Here is a 16953-nt window from a genome sequence, read left to right as displayed (position 1 = left end):
AAACCCACTATCCCTGAGGTATGCCTGTACTGACGTGCAGTCTTGACTCCATGATTTCCTGGGGGGCTGTCCTGCGATGCCGTCCCACCCCCTGGAGGCCTAGGGCTCCTGACTTCCTTGTGTCTGACTTTCTAAGATGAGCGGCACAATGAGATAGCTACTTTTAGTAACTAGTAAAAAGACATTAAAAGATTCTCCGTTGTGGAGGGATCCCGAGGGGGCTCCCCTGGTGCTGGCCCTGCCCCCCTCATTCTCGACCTTTGAGTCTCCTCTCCATATGTAAATCCCGCATCAGAATTTAGTTGTGACAACGTGGGCTTCCCCCCAGTAAATTCTTAAAGCCTTTCAAAAGCTTAATCTCAAGGAGAATCAGGCCCTTTTGTGTGTTTAATTAGCAAAGCTGTTTTGAATCTCAAACATGGTTTAAGAGACCTAAGAAACTGCACCAGCTGAGTCCTCTAACTGGCAGGAGGCCGGTGGGCATCCTCCCTCCCCCGCTTCTCAGGGTGGCCCTGGCCGTGAAACCCCAGGGACAGCCTCCAGTGCGGGTCTGAGGCTGATTTCCAGGACAAGGCTCCCTAACCTCAGTTTCCCTTCTTGTGAAATGGGGGGTAGGAGTGGCTGCCTTGCAGGGCTGCCATGCGGGTCCAGCACCTGCTGCCCTGCTCGAAAGCTCCTTTCCCTGCTCTCTGCCCTTCTTCCCCAGCCGTGGCCACAACTCCCCGACTATCCCTCACCCACTAGAACGGGGCGCTAGGACAAGAGCTGTGCACGGGGATGCAGGCCTCGCCCAGGTTCGTGGGACTTCTGCCATGAGCATGTGTTTTCCTATCAACTTTGTGGCCCTCGTGTCTGTTGCTCTGTTACTTAGGAGTTTAGGATCAAAAGCTTTGGAAATACTGAAACGACCTGCAGTCCAGATGCTGCCTCGTAGGCCTGCCTGTGAAACGGAGATGTCAGTGCCTGCCTCTAGGAGGCCTGTGAGGGGACAGGATTCAGCATCTCCTCGGCGTGGACCAGCATCCGGTACAGAGTGGACACGGGGTAGATATGTGGTGGACATGTTCCGTATTATGTGTAGCAGAGACAGAACAGATACACCATAGACACATAGTAGATAGGTAATAGATACATAATAGATACAGAACAGATACACAGCAGAAATTCACATGTAACAGACAAGTAGTGGGTACACCATAGGATCAACACATGCTAATGGTGTATCATGAGTGTCCCACCTGGGGTTCACTTAGCTGTCTGTGGGATCCTTTTCACAAGGGAGGACTGTTATGGGGGTTTGGAAAAACAGTCCAGTTTTCTTTCCCTCTCTCCCCCTTTTCCTTTTTACCAGACACAGCAGAGCAGCGTTTCCTGTCTGGTGGGTGGAGGAGTGTCCTTCTGGGTTGGGCCCTAAGGTCAGGAGGGCGATGGGCTAGGGGAGGGGGTGGGAGGGTGGTCCTGGAGCCAGTCCCCCCCGCCCCCGACCCCTTGCTCTGCCCCAGGAATCTTCTGAATTTATATTTTTTCCTCAGAGTCCGGTGTGGGCTTTTCGAGGTCTGCTTACAAGTTTTTGTTCTGTTTTTGTTGGTTTCTTTCTAGAGTCCTAGAAATTTCTTGTATTTTGTTCTCTTCTTTTTTTTGTTCTCTTCTTCTTTGAAGAAGTCTAAAGATGCCCCCACTGCCTCACTAAAGGGTCCCGAAGCAAAGACGTGCAGTCAACTGCGAGGCACACAGCCCGCAACGACCCTACCCTTACTTTTTCGTTTCCTGTTTTTCTCATAATTAGGCCTCTCCCTCTGGGGAAGGGGCAGTGCTTCTCTTGAGGGAAGGTGGGATGCACTGCTGAGATGTGGAGGAGAAGCAGGTGTGTCTGCCGGGCCTTGGAGATGCTCTCAGACCCGCTGGGGGAGGGCGCCCCCCCCCCGCCCCAGCCTCGCTTTTCTGCCCCTCCCCCCATGTGCGAGACCTTTACGAACACGTGGCCCCTGCACTCTTTCTAACCATCTCTCTAATCGATTCATATCAACGTGACAAATCTTTTTTAATTTTATTTATTTATTTATTTATTTATGTTTGGCTGTGTTGGGTCTTCGTTGCTGTGCGCAGGCTTTCTCTGGTTGCGACGAGCGGGGGCTACTCTTCGTTGTAGTGTGCGGGCTTCTCTTGTTGCAGAGCACGGCTCTAGGCGCACGGGCTCAGTAGTTGTGGCACGCAGGCTCAGTAGTTGTGGCTCGCGGGCTCTAGAGTGCAGGCTTAGTAGTTGTGGTGCACGGGCTTAGCTGCTCCGTGGCATGTGGGATCTTCCCGGACCAGGGCTCGAACCCTTGTCCCCTGCATTGGCAGGCGGATTCTTAACCACTGCGCCACCAGGGAAGCCCGCCAAATCTTTAACATCATGAAGAAGTCGAATAAGCCGCTTTCTCTGGGAAGCCTTCCCCAGCGGTGGGGCTGCACTTTGTTTCTTAGTCCCTCTTAGAATGGGGCGGGGGGGGGGGGCGTATGGGTACTTGAACATCAGCCGCTTTGTCCGTTTAGCCGTTGCTCCTCGAGACCCACCGTGAAGAGATGTGAAGACGGTCCTCGGGAAGCTCACGGTCCGGGACGAGGGTAACTGACGGGGCTGCATGGGACGTGGGACTTGGGGCAACACCACCCGCTCCTCGCCGTGTGGCTGCCAGCGTTTCCCGGCGTCTGCGTTCGGGCAGCGGTGGGCGGCTGGGGGGAGACTGGCATCTCCCCGTGACCTGGACTGTGTGGGGTTCCTTTCCTGTTGGCGTCACGAGGCTCTCGGGGGAGCAGGGTGGGCCCCCGAGGCGGTCCCAGGCGACTTGAGAGAGCAGCTTGGGTTTCGGGGGGCGTGGGGGAGCAGGGCCAGGGCGTTTGGGCTGTGACCCCCGGTGCCACAGGAGGTGGCTTTGGGGCTTTCTCGTCCGCTCCCTCAGCTGTGGAGGCAAGGGAAGGGAATGGGGTGCTCGAAGGTTGTCAGCAGCTGAAAATCAAAACTGGGGTCACACGGCTACGTTCCCTTTGGCTGAAACCCAGACTCGGGGCCCGTGGAGCTGCGAGGCTGGCCCGGCGGCCAGGCGGACGCTGGGCGCTTCCCCTGGAGCAGCGAGAAGAGGGTAGACCTGGCTGACCACAGACCGCCCGCACCTCGCGGCCTTCTGTGTACAAGGCCCCTGGTGACCTGGTCTGCTTCAGGGACTGGGATGGTGCCGCCTGTCCGCGTGGAGTTTGTGCCCTAGAGGGAGGGAGGGCACAGGCGCGTGGCTGGAAGGGCCCTGGGAGGGCTGCTTCCACCAGGAGACGCTGTTTCAGCTGCGATAAGGGGTAGGGGAGCTGGCTCTGCCCAGGTGGGAGGGGGAGGGGTGGGACGGGACTGGGCCCTGGTGTGGGCGGAGCTCGGACACTGAGGGTACCTGGCCTGGCTGGAGGTGGGGGGAGGAGAGGGAAGCCGGGGCCTGTCCTGGAGCTGTTGTGAGGCGGGAGCTGCGTGCTCAGAGCGTGGACCAGGCAGGTGCCCCATGCTGAGTGGGGTGGGTCAGGGCCAGCAGGCCTGTGCGGCCCGCTGCTGCCCACGAGGCCAAAGACACGGCAGCAGAGGGTCAGGGAAAGGGGGCCGGAGTCCAGCGCTGGGAGAAGATTGGCAGGACCTGGAAGGACCAGGAAAGAGGGAACTGGAGGGTGGGTCCCACGTGAACCGTGCAGGTAAGTGTGGGCAGGTGAGTGCAGAGAGATGAGTGTGGACAGGTGGACGCAGGCAGGTTAACATGCATGTGGACAGGTGGACGCGGTAGGTGCACGGACACCATCTTCCGAGCGAGGGGAGCAGCCTTCAGGACTGGAAGTGTGTACTCTCCACTAAGTCTCCGTTCGTGGTCAGACACGTCCAGGTACTTAGTCAGCCCAGGACGCCGCCAGCTGCTCAGCTGACCCCGGTTCACTGCTGTGCATTCGTGCAGCCTCGGCGGGCGTTCGAGCATCGTGGTGCGGTTCCGGCGAGGAGGCTCAGGTCACGGAGGACACGGCCCTCATGGGGAGGTGGTCTCATCACGGTGCCGGCCTCTCAGGCGCTGAGGCCACGTCCTGTCGCGTGGCTGCAAAGGGCGTGCGGTTGTGTGTCGTGGCCTCGCTGCCCTTCTCCCAGGTCTGGTGCTTCGATCCCAGAAAGGAGGCGGCACTCTGGCCTTGTGCTCGCAGACGACCAGGAGCTGGCTTGTCCCTGGCCAGCAGGAGGGGCCCGCAGGCTGCTTGCAGACAGGGACCCGAAAGGAGCTGAGGGGCGGTGAGGGGAGCCGTGGGCGCGCCCGGGGCTTGTGGTTGATAGGACGGGGATCGTGCTGGCGTGTGCGGGTCTCGCTAAACGGCCATCCGAGCGGAGTGGATTTGGAACGAGGTGATCACGTGGCCGAGAGCCGCGAGGAAGAGCTGGCCGGCTGCTTCGAGACGTGCTGTAGGGACAGGAATCCTTCGTCCAGGGTGGATAGGGCTGGCCACGAGGACCGGGGTGAGTCCAGGGCAGGGGGAGGGCCCTGCCTGGTCCCCAGCGTGGTCCCAGGACAGCAGCAGGATGAGGGAAGGGAGGCCCCGCCTTAGTCATCTCTCTGTCTCTGTCTGTCTGTCTCTCTCTCTCTCTCTCTGTCTCTGTGTCTCTCAGAGACCTCTCTCTTGTTCCTCATTGGACCAAAGATGGTTGGGGCAGGTGAGCCGCTGGGGGCCGGGCTGCGTGAGAGGCACACCTGAGGGCTTCCGTCATCACATCTTGTCTCTGACTCTGACCCTCCTGCCTCCCCTTCACAAGGACCTCGTGATGACACTGGCCCCCAGATAATCCAGGATCATCCCCTCCCAGGGTCCTTACCTTAATCGCGCCAGTGGAGTCCCTGTTTTCGTGTCAGGTGACACAGGCACAGGCTCGGGGACTAGGATGGATCATCCCTGGGGCTGGATACTCAGCCGGGCACAGGGGCTTCCCGGCCCCCCACTGTGGGCGGTTTCTGGCCCCCTCTAGAGGGATTCCTGGAGTGAGGGCGAGACCCAGACGGAAGGCACTGGCGGGCTCACTGGGGCTGGGGCGGGGGCAGCCTGGGAGCCCCCTCCAGCTCTCTCCGGGACCCCTGGCCTTGGATGGCCTCAGTTTGCTCATCTGTAAAGTGGAGTCCACGGTACCTGCCCCTTTGTCCTCTGATGATCAGAGGTTGTAACGGGTATTAAAACACTCATTACAACCGCTGACCTGAGCTTCATCAGAATGCCCGTGGAGGGGGCCGGGCGTGGGACAGGGAGAGGGTGCTGGCAGCAGCTGTGACGCGGGGGCTGATACCGGCTCACCCTCGGAGCTGCACCTGGGCTCGGCCTCTCAGCAGCCCTGTTCACGGACCTTCTTACAGACCCGCCTGAGGAGGCAGGGGGAGCCCAGATCACGGCCTGCGCGACGTGTGTGTCCCTGAGATTTGATCGTGTCGGTGTTGGGAGCCACACGGGAAAGGTGATGGCTTCCCAGGGCCTGGGCTGGGGACGGGGCAGGGAGGCTGTGGCCAGGCGCAGGCAGGAGGCGTGGGGAGAGTCCAGCCTCAGCCACAGGAAAAATGTGTGGACTTGGTCGCTGGCTGGGCATTGAGGGAGCGCAGGTTTCTTTCTGCCAGGGGGGCCCCGAGAGGGGGAAGAGCCGGACAGGAGGGGGCGTTTCCTAAGGGCTTCCGTGAGTGACCAACAACTGAAAACAGATTCTCTAAAACTGAGGCAGGAGACCCAACAGCCAGGACTGACCCCGGCTCTTCCTTGGGCGGCCGGACCTCTGCAGTGCTGTTTCCGCAGAGGGGCTTACCCTCTGTCAGGCGCCTCATCAGGGTCCCCGGCTGCTGGGTCACACCGACGCCTCGTGCCCTTGGTCACTCGCCCACCTTCAAATCATCACTGGTGGAAAGCCCTGCACATGGCCTGGCCTGGGCTGGTGGGCATGGAGCCCTGCAGGGCGGGGGTGTAAGGAGAGGGACCCCGCCCCTCGCCCACCTCTTTCATCTGGTTTCCGATCTGCTCCTAAGGGCTGGTTTATCCAAGAGAACCACCCTCCGTGCCGCTCGCTGCTGCCACTGTGGGTGGCCACCGGCCTGCATTTGGGGGCACTCACTCTTGAGCGCTGCCCCCGGCGCCCCGCCAGCTCACCGCTTGGACCTCAGCCCTGCCTGGGACGGATCCCACCCTCGCCAGAGCCCCTCTGAGCTCCTGCTTCAGGGGGTCCAGATCCTTTCCGCCGTCCTCGTTCCTTACGATCCGATCCTCAAGCTCAGGCTTCACAAGAACTTGGCACGTGTGTGTGTCCAGCCTCCTGTCCAACCATCTGTCCATCGAGGCTCCCAGATAGCCACCCAAGTGGAAGAGATGAGCGCAGGGTGAAGGGCAGGCTGGCTTCCTTTCAGGAGGGCGGGAGCCGCCCCCACACACCGCGTTCTGTCAGTTCTGGGACCAGCCTCCCGCTTCCTAACATGGCTGAAATCGGAGAGCATCGTGCAGGTCTGGGTGTCCCCGTTTAGCCGGCAACGTTTTCTTTCTTTCTGGTGCATAAAATCACGGTGTTTCTGACAGTTGATGGCCTCTTAGGTTGGATGAGGAATGTCACAGAGGTGGGCTGGCATCAGGCAGAGAGAAGGTTGGGTGCGGGCACGGACGCAGGCCTGCAGGTGGGTGATCCTGAGGGATGTAGGTCTGCGGTGTTGATGAGGGCAGGGAAGGTTAAGGTCATTGGTGTTGAGCTAAAGAGATGGGGACCTGTGGCTCGAATCTTTGAGGACAGGGCAGATGGTGTTGAAGTGTGGAGAGAGGGGAGGGAAATGGCTGGGGGGGCAGCCCACCTCCCGTCCCTCTCCCCTCCCCAGAGGGCGGGTGTAGGGCCGAAAGTTCCAGCCGTCTAATTATGCCTTGGACCGTGACGACAGCCCCCAACCTGAAGCCAATCTCATCAGCTTACAGAAGACACTCAGGACTCCTAGGGTTTTAGGAGGCGTGAGCCGGGAGCACAGTCATGATAACTTTGCGTTTCCACCCTCTTCTCGGGCTGTAGGGGTCCCGCTCACACGTCCTGCAGCACACGGGCTTGTCGGAAGCTCTTTGCAAGAGAGCACGTGTGAATGGTCCCACGTCGTGGCCGTGGTCCGACCTCCTCTTTACCCCTGAGGCTGAGTAAGCATCTCACTAACGGGCTGTGTAGGACCCACTGCTGTCGGGTGCCCGTCCAAGTCTTTTGCTTAGTTTCAAAATCAGGTTGTTTAAAAACAACTTAATCGGCTGTGCGTCTGTTCTCCTGCTTTGCAGGAGCTCTTTGTGTGTGGTGGATGCGACGCTGCCAACACCTCCCCTCACTCAGCGGCTTGCCTTTCCACTCTTGATGAACAAAAACTGGACGCTCACTCTACAATTAGTGCTTTTTGTATCCTGTTAAAGAAATATCCCCTTAACCCCAGGTCCTGAGTATTTTCTCTCCTGCCCAAATTGCAGCTTTTCATTTGTCCTACATCACCTGGGGGTGAGTTTTGTGTATGGCGTGAGGTCGGGGCAGAGGTTATCCGTGCCCCCCCCCGCCCCCTGCCGTGGTGATAACCAGTTGATCCAGAACCACTTATCGGAAAACCCATCCTTTTCTCACCCCGGTTCAGTGACATCCTTATCATACATTGTCGGGGGTGGGGGCGGGCTGTCTCTGGACTTGTTCTGTCCTGTTGGCCTTTTACACCAATATCACACAGTTTTAACTCAGCTTTTTTTTATTATTATTAATTTGTTTACTTATTTTAATTTTTTTTGTCTATGTTGGGTCTTCATTGCTGTGCGCAGGCTTTCTCTAGTTGCGGCGAGCAGGGGCTACTCGTCATTGCGGTGCACGGGCTTCTTATGCAGTGGCTTCTCTTGTGGCGGATCACGGGCTCTAGGCACACAGGCATCAGTAGTTGCAGCACGTGGGCTCAGTAGTTGTGGCTCATGGGCTCTAGAGCATAGGCTCAGTAGTTGTGGCACACGGGCTCGGTAGTTATGGCTTGCGGGCTCTAGAGCACAGGCTCAGTAGTTGTGGCACACGGGCTCAGTTGCTCCGTGATATGTGGGATCTTCCCGGACCAGGGATCGAACCTGTGTTCCCTGCATTAGCAGGTGATTCTTAACCGCTGTGCCACCAGGGAAGTCCCCTAACTCAGCGTTACAATAACTCTTAATATCATTGTGTTTTAAGTCCTGCGATTTTGTTTTTCTTCAAGAGTATCTTGGTTGTTTTTTACTTTTTCTATTTCTATACGAATTTTACAGTTGGTTATAAGTTTCCCAAAACCCAATGAGATTTTTTATTTGGATTACATTTGAGTTCATAGATCAACATGGGAGAATTGACATCTTTACAGCACTGAGGTTTCCAATCCATGAGAATAGATTTAACCCTTCTTTAAATTCTTTCAGTAACGTTTGTGGTCTCCTATGTAGCAGTCCTGCACAGTTTTTGTTAGATCATGTCACTGCCGTTTACTTTTTTGTTTTTAAAGAATTTATTAGTGTTTGTTTGCTTCTGGGTGATTTTTTAAATTATTATTATTTATCTATTTTATTTTATTTTTGGCTGCATCGGGTCTTAGTTCCCCTGCAGCATGTGGGATCTTAGTTCCCCAACCAGGGATCGACCCCGCGTCCCCTACATTGGAAGGCAGATTCTTAACCACTGGACCACCAGGGAAGTCTCTGCCATTTACTTTTTAATGCTGCTTTAAGTGGTGTTCCTTTTATAATTTTGTTTTCTATTTGTTTGCTTATAAAAATGTATGGAGAAATGCAGATGATTGTTGAACTCTTGTCCAGCAACCTTGTTAATTCACATATTAATCCTAGTATTTTGGGACTTCCCTGGTGGCACAGTGGTTAAGAATCCACCTGCCAATGCAGGGCACACAGGTTTGATCCCTGGTCCAGGAAGATCCCACATGCTGTGGAGCAACTAAGCCCTTGCGCCACAACTACTGAGCCTGTGCTCTAGAGCCCATGAGCCACAACTCCTGAGCCCACATGCCACAACTACTGAAGCCTGCGTGCCTAGAGCCCGTGCTCCACAACAAGAGAAGCCACCTCAATGAGAAGCCCCCGCGCACTGCAACGAAGAGTATCCCCCGCTCGCCGCAACTAGAGAAAGCCCGTGTGCAGCAACGAAGACCCAACGCAGCCAAAAGTAAATAAAATAAAATAAATTAAAAAAAATAAAGTAGTCATATTAAATATGAAAAACAGCTTTTAAAATTTATCTCCATGGTGTATTTTGTGACAATGGCGAATCAACGAACCCGACGCAGCCATAAATAAATAAATTATTTAATTAATAAATTTTTTTAAAATCCTAGTATTTTATCTGCGGGTCCCTTTGGGTTTCCTATATACACTACCATTTCGCCAGTGAGTTTTATTTCTATTTCCAAACCTTCAGCTGTTGCCTTGTGGCACTGGCACTGTTTATCTTTCCAAAACATTGAGCCTGTGTCCAAAACATTATGGAACAGAAATGCTGACAACAGGCATCCTGTCGTTCTAGATTTCAGTGGAAAGTTTTCACAATTTTACCATTAAGGATGTTGTCTGCTGAGTGACTTTTCTTTCTTTTGTACATTCCCATCATCAAATTAAGGAGGTTCTATTTTATTCCTAGTTGAGGGTTTTATCCTGAATAACATAGAATTTTACCAGCTGGATTTTTTTTTCATCTGTTGACATACTTTTCTCTTTTATTCTGTTAATAAAGTGAATTACATTATTTGGCTTTGAATGTTAAACCAACCTTGCATTCACTTAGTTCACCCTGTTTGGCTATAATGTGTTATCCTTTCTGTATTTTGCTGGATTCAGTTTGCAAATATTTGTTTGGCATTTTTGCAAACTATGTTTACAAGAGAAATTGACCTATAATTTTCTTTTTCTGTAACGTTGTCAGAGTTAAACATGGAGGTATATTGGCCTTAAAAAATTAATTGAGCTTTTTAAAAAAATATTTATGTATCTTATTTAATTTATTTTGGCTGTGCCAGGTCTTAGTTGCAGCTCACGGGCTCTTAGTTGCAGCATGCGAACTCTTAGTTGCACCATGCGTGTGGATCTAGTTCCCCGACCACGATCAAACCTGGGCCCCACACATTGGAAGGCAGATTCTTAACTACTGGACCACCAGGGAAGTCCCTGAGCTTTTTTTTTAATTCTTGGGAAGATTTACATTAAGAATGATGTTATTTCTAAATTAATTATTTAGAAGAATTTATAGCAGAGCTCCATGAGCCTGGAGTTTTCCTCGTGGGAACATTTTAAATTCTAGGTTTAATTTTTAAAATACAAATTAACTATTCAGATTTTGTATTTCTTCTTTTGTCACCTTTAGTAAGTTGTGTTTTTAAGGATATTTTAAAGTCTAAATCATACTTATTGACATCGTACATATTTTCATTATCCTTTAAAATATCTTTAATATCTATAGGTATTAAATTATTGGAAATTTGACTTCTTTTGGTTTTCCTTCATGTATTTTGTGCTATATTATGTGCGTACAGATTTAGGATCATTCTATCTTCCTTTTGAATTGACACTTTTATCATCATGAAATGTTGCTCTTTTAGATGAAAAATATTATTAGCATTTATGTCTCCTGTGTCTGACATCAGTATAACTATGCGTGTGTGTGTTGGGGGGGAACGGGGGGATCTTAGTGTTTATGTGGTATATTTTTTCCATCTTTATACTCAACTTTTCTGTATCATATTTTGGAAACAGCTCTTATAAGCAGAAGTTAGTTGTTGTTTTTGACCTAGTGTGAAATCCATGTCTTTTACTGAAGCATTTAGTTCATTTACATTTAATGTCATACTGATAAGTTACAGTTTAAATCAATCATCTTACTATTAATTTTGTAACTGACCTATGTGTGCTTTCTTTTGGCCTTCCTTTCCTGCCTTCTTTTGGTTTAATCAAGTGTTATTTTTTTTATCACCCCACCCCGCTTTTTATTAGCTTTGTTAAGTAATACTTTTAAAATATATACTTAAAAAAATATTCTAGGGACTTCCCTGGTGGCACAGTGGTTAAGAATCCACCTGCCAATACAGGGGACACAGGTTCGATCCCTGGTCCAGGAAGATCCCACATGCTGCGGAGTAACTAAGCCCGTGCACCACAACTACTGAGCCTGCGCTCAAGAGCCTACTACTGAGGCTGTGTGCTGCAGCTACTGAAGCCCGTGCACCTAGAGCCCGTGCTCTGCAACAAGAGAAGCCACGACAATGAGAAGCCCACACACCACAACAAAGGGTAGCCCCTGCTCGCCAAAACTAGAGAAAGCCCACTTGCAGCAGCGAAGACCCAATGCAGCCAAAAAAAAAAAAATTCTAGCGGGACTTCCCTGGTGGTCCAGTGGTTAAGACTCCGCCTTCCAATGCAGGGGACACGGGTTCGAGCCCTGGTTGGGGAACTAAGATCCCACATGCCATGGGGCAACTAAGCCTGCGTGCCGCAACTACTGACCATGCAGCCCACAACTAGAGAGGCCACGTGCCACAACTACAGAGCCCACACGCTTTGGAGCCTGCGTGCCACAACTAGAGAGAAGCCTGCACGCTGCAACAAGGAGCCTGCGTGCGCAACTAAGACCCGACACAGCCAAAAATAAAATAAATAAATATTTTTAAAAATAATAGGGACTTCCTTGGTGGCGCAGTGGTTAAGAATCCACCTGCCAATGCAGGGGACACGGGTTCGAGCCCTGGTCCGGGAAGATCCCACATGCCTCGGAGCAACTAAGCCCGTGCACCACAACTACTGAGCCTACGCTCTAGAGCCTGTGAGCCACAACTACTGAAGCCTGTGCGCCTAGAGCCTGTGCTCTACAGCAAGAGAAGCCACTGCAACGAGAAGCCCGCACACAGCCATGAAGAGTAGCCCCCGCTCGCCACAACTAGAGAAAGCCCGTGCAGCAACAAAGACCCAACGCAGCCAAAATAAATAATAAATTATTTTTAAAAAATAATAATATAATAAAATAAAAAATATTCTGGCTACCTTAGGAATTTTAAGAAACATTGTTGGAATGCACCTTAAGTTACTATTTTTGCTATTTCTGGGTAAGGCAAGAACCTTACAACGCTTTAGTCTTATTTATCCCCTTATCAATTTTTATGCTATTGTTGTCATGTGTGTACATTTTACTTCTATTTTAAACTGCACAATCATTGTTAGTGTTGTTGGAAATAGCGTGCGTTCAGATTCCCCTTCGGATGCACACATTTCTTCCTGCAGCATGTGCTTACGTCCGAGACCATCTTCCTTCCCGAAAAACTCCCTTTAGTATTTCTTCTAGCAGAGATTTGCTGACAACTAATTGGTTTTTGTTTCTGTGCAAACATCTTTCTGTTGCCTTCTTTCTGAGGCCATTTTCTCTGGGTGTGGAGCCCAGGTGGGCAGCGTTGCTCTTTCAGCACGTCTGGTGCATCATCTGGCCTCAGCCGTTTCTGTTGGAGACTCGCCTGTTCCCCCGTTACTCCCTTGGTTGCTTCTCTTTCCTCTTTGGCTGCCTTAAAATGGTCTTTGTTCTTCTGTTTTAGCAGACTTGCAAAAGAGGGGGAATATTGAATTTATCCTGAGGTTTGTAGAGTTTTTGGGATCTGCGGCACAGTGTCTTTTGTCTCTGCTGTAATATATCAGCCGTGTCCTTTCAGATGGTGCCCGTCCCCTCTCCCTTTGTCCCCCAGGCTCCACATCCATGTCTTTTCACCGTGTCCCATATGCCCTCTTCCTCTTTCCTGCACTTTCTTCCGTCCCGGTTTTCCCCCCACTGTGTTGCAATCTGGATCTTTTCTACTACTATGTCTTATTTTGTCTAACCTGCTCTTAAATCTGTCTCCTGAATTATTCATTTCAATCATTGTATTTTCACTTTGAGAATTTCTAAAATGCTTGGGTTTTTAGAATGTGATTCCTTTTTTCATAGACCCAGTTCACAGGTGAAATTCTCTCATTTTACCTTTTTCAATATACGTAGAATATCGGAATCTCCTGGGAGGCCATTTTTATTGACTGTTTGGTCAAATGCTCCTATTTCTTGACCTTCCTGGTAACTTTTTACTGAATATCAGATACTGTGTTTGAAAAAGTGTAGGAGCTCTGAGTGAGGTTATTTTCCTCTTGAAAGGATTTGACTTTATCCCAGCAGATGGAGTGTGGGTGAGTCACCTTGATTCTGTTGAGGCTGGTCTGTTTCTCATTTTCCTTTAATATCTTTTAGTAATTGCAGCTGGAAAAGCCTGGGGGGTCACCAGGACCCCAATCTCCAGCTTTTGTCTCCCCAGCGCTGTGAGTCAGCCAGAAATCTCCACCGAGCTTTTTTTTTTTTTTTTTAACCTTTTAGCAGCTCTTTCTGCTTGATTTCTTGGCCTTTTGCCCTGGATTCGTGCGGCGTAGGACTCAGCAAATGCCTTGAAGGGCAGCCTGGATTTTTGGTTCATTGCTCCACACTCCCCTTTCCTCTGGGACTTTGAGAGAGCCTCGTAGTGGGGGGTCACCCCGCCACTCCAGTGAGGTTGGGGGGCAGAACGTGAAACCAAAGAGGTTACTCTAGAGCCTTAAAGATCTGGCGAATTTGTCTGGCCAAGTCTGGGGCTTGCTGGGGACCTGTTGCTTTCGCTCCTTTTCTCTTTCTCCTTTTGGAGTGGGACTGACCGACCTGTGCCTGTCCCAACATTGCATTTTGGTTTTGTTTTTGTTTTTTGTTTTCTGGCCACTCCATGTGGTTGCAGGATCTTAGTTCCCCGACCAGGGATTGAACCTGCACCCTCGGCAGTGAGAGCCCCGAGTCTTAACCACTGGACCACCAGGGAAGTCCCCCAACATTGCATTTTGGAAACACACAACTTCCCCAGGTCCAGGCCGGGGCGCCTTGAGTGTCATTCCCCGCCCCCCAGGTTTAGATGATGTTTCAGTGAGACCTTGGACGTCAGTGTTGCTGCAGGAGTGAAGGCTTCGGGGCTGTTGATGGAGTGGGTGTGTTTTGCGTGTGAGAGGGGCACGAATCTGGGGGGGCCAGGAGCAGATTGTTTTGGACCAAGCGTGCCCCCCAAATTCCTGTGTGGAGGCCCCGACCCCAGGTGTATGTGGCGATGGGGTCGTGGGGAGGGGTGCTTGTGCCGTAGGAGAAGAGACCCTGGGAGCCCCTCTGCCGAGTAAGCTGGCCGAGGCCGTCGCCAGAACCCGGACCTCCAGCCCCCAGACTCTGCTGCCGCCCAGCTGTGGGTCCCGGGAGGACCCAGGCGGCCCCTGGGGCGGGCTTGTCTCGGCTGCCCTGAACCCCAGTTTTCATCTGCAGCTGGATCCCACGAGCGCCGGGCCTCGCTCTCCGCTTGGCCTCCCAGGAACCAGCCTTGTCTCCCATTCTGACCCGCACGTCTGGCCGTGATGCTGGCCCGTCCTTGTTGTGGTCCAGCTGCCACTGGCTGTCTTTGGAGGGGCTGTGTCCTCAGTCCCCTCCCATCGTTTCCCCCGGCACACTCGGGGTGCCCGTGTTCCCGGCCCAAGGCCTTCTCCCGTCGGCCTGGCCCTGTGCTCCGGGCCGCAGGTGCAGCGGGTCTGGGGGGAACGCGGGCCCCTGCAGCACAGGTGGGCTCTGAGCAGCTCCAGGACTCGTGCTGTTTATAAGAAGTGAGTCCATAAAGGAGGACACCTGCATGGAAGGGAGGTGGTTCGGCGGAACTCATCTGCAACAGATCGCTTGCAAGTTGGTGTACGTTTTTCCAGAGAATCTTTCTGAAAACATTGGTCAGACATGTCATCAAAACTCAACTCATTTCATGACAAATTTGTATCTTTGTGATAAAAACTGTGAGAACGTTGAACTGTTCTAATATCCCCCCCTCCCCTCAAAGCACCTCTTAGGATTGGGTTTCTCAACTGATGGTGTTTGGTGACAAAGGGACAGCTCTGAGGAGCCCTGGGAGGCCTGCCCTTTCTGGGAACCCCTAGGGTGTGGCCCTGGCCTTGCGCCCCCTGTGCCTCGTCAAGGTCTGTTCTTTAATGGGGCGTCTGGGGCCCTGTGACAGCAGCTCGAGCCAACAGGAATGGGCCCTTGGGTCTGTCTGGATGGCTTGGTCGCCCTGAACCCCGGTGTTGGGCGCTGGCCGGGCCCCTGCTGTACACGGAGGACGCCGTCCGGTCCTCACAGCTCCTGTCCTGGGGAGCAGAAGACCTTTCTTTTCGTAAGCGTTTCTCTTTACAAACATCAGGAACCTGGTCCTTCGCTGGATCTCTCGCATGTGCCGGCCCCCCCGTCCCTCGGAGCCTTCGTGGGAGTGAATCCGCCACTCGGGGCTCCAGCGCTGGCTCAGGGTGCGTCCGTCAGCCGCTCCTCGAGGGAGGTGCCCCTTTCCCCTCCCCACCCCCGACGGCTGCTCCATGGCGCCCGTGGCCACTCTCCTGTCCACGGAGCCTAGCGTCCTGACCTTCAGCCGCTGTGTCCTCACGGGCACAGCTCAGATGTCCATCTTGGCCACCAGGGAAGGTGTCCGGCAGGTGGACTCCTGCAGGTGTCGCCGAGCCTCGGGACGTGTGTCTGCCCCGCCGCTTTGCACACAGCGCGTCACACTGGGGGGACCCTCGCGCCTCTTCTCCCTGCCATGCATCAGGCTCAGGGAAACGAACCGCATGCTGGCCCCGGTCCCCAGCTTCCTCTCCGCGGGAGGCCCCACCGGTGCTGCCGGCCCACGGCGCTGGCATGTGCTCCAGATAGCTGGTGGTCTGTGCCCCCAAGAGACATCCCACAGCACGTGTCCAGAGGCGGCAGTGTGGGGTGGCAAGCCTGGCCCTGGTCACTCTGTCTTCCCGTGGCCATACCCTGGGGCTGGCCCCACCTCGTCCACACAGCCAACCACGCCCGGGCCCTGTGTCCCTGCTCCACTGCCCAGGGAGGGGCAACCTGGCCTCAGAGGGAAGCCCCTCTCTGCAGCCTGATTGGGTGGTTTCAGTCACGTGACGGCCCTGGACCCATGACATCCCTGGGGTCACCCTTCTTGGATTGCTTTAGACCCAGATGGTCAGCTCCGCGCCAGCAATGCCAAGGCTTGGGGGCCACGTCAGGACCACGTGCGGAAGGCAGGCTTCTGTGGGAGCCGGGCCGCTGAGAGGACCAAACTGCCGCTGTGCCCACGTGGCTGGCTTCCTGCCAGGGTGGCTCTGAGACCCTTCCCAGGTCTGCACTGTAGCCTCTCAGAGGTGAACCGCCTCTCAGAGCAGCGGATTTTAAGTTGCGTCTTCTGCTGGGACACATCAGAGTGAGGGGCAGGAAGCCACGAGGGAAAGGGCCCTGGAGGGGGCGACCCCACCAGCACTGCTGTATCCTGCTCACTGCTGCTTCGGCCCCAGCATGACCCGCAGAGCCACAGGAGGACACGGCTCTGGGGACAGTGCCCGGTCCCTCCTGAGACACAGCGACCATCTGGTGTGCGTAGCAGTGGGCTGCCGGGTCCACGGTCGGGTGACACCAGCCACTGGGAAATGCAGGCGAGCTGTGTGGCTCCGTGGGCTTTCTGGGACTGTTTGTCCACACTGGCCACCGTCCCTCAGGACCCCCAGCCTGTGCGGCCACCAGGCTTCTCAGCAGCACCAGATACGTGGCCCATGGCCAGGCCAGCGTCCCATGTAAAGCCCAGACTCCTGCTTCTAGATGGTCACGTGCAGCCTGCAGTAGGAGCCTTCTGGTGGAATGTGTGGTCGGTGAGGACAGGGTGGCCTGAGTGAGTGCGCTGCGCACTGGACACGGGCCCCGCCCTCCTGAGCATGGACCCCAGGGGACGCCACTCGCCCGGAGGGAGCTGGGCCTGGGGGCAGCAGCGCGCGCTCTGCTGAGGACCCCACCCCCAGCCTGAGGGACGAGGGCCCCTCACCAGCTCCCTGGCCTTGCCTCGGGCT

General features: G+C 53.8%; 1 protein-coding gene across 10 annotated transcripts in view; it reads left to right on the top strand.

Moving 5' to 3' along the window:
• The window catches only part of PRKCZ (protein kinase C zeta), a 96193-nt gene that overhangs the window by 44926 nt on the left and 34314 nt on the right, over nucleotides 1–16953 (top strand). The window contains exon 1 of one of the 10 annotated variants that reach the window (XM_060141688.1): nucleotides 4684–4702. The exons of the other annotated variants lie outside the window; for them this stretch is intronic. Within the exon in view, the coding sequence (XP_059997671.1) occupies nucleotides 4690–4702 (13 nt within the window). The 5' untranslated portion in view covers nucleotides 4684–4689. Of the gene's footprint in view, nucleotides 1–4683; nucleotides 4703–16953 lie in introns of those variants that run through there. 10 annotated transcript variants of the gene reach the window in all.

This window comes from Lagenorhynchus albirostris, chromosome 2, assembly GCF_949774975.1.
Source record: "Lagenorhynchus albirostris chromosome 2, mLagAlb1.1, whole genome shotgun sequence".
Classification (NCBI taxonomy): domain Eukaryota; kingdom Metazoa; phylum Chordata; class Mammalia; order Artiodactyla; family Delphinidae; genus Lagenorhynchus; species Lagenorhynchus albirostris.
Note: the sequence above shows the minus strand (reverse complement) of the source record. Positions and strands in the feature narration are given on the sequence as shown.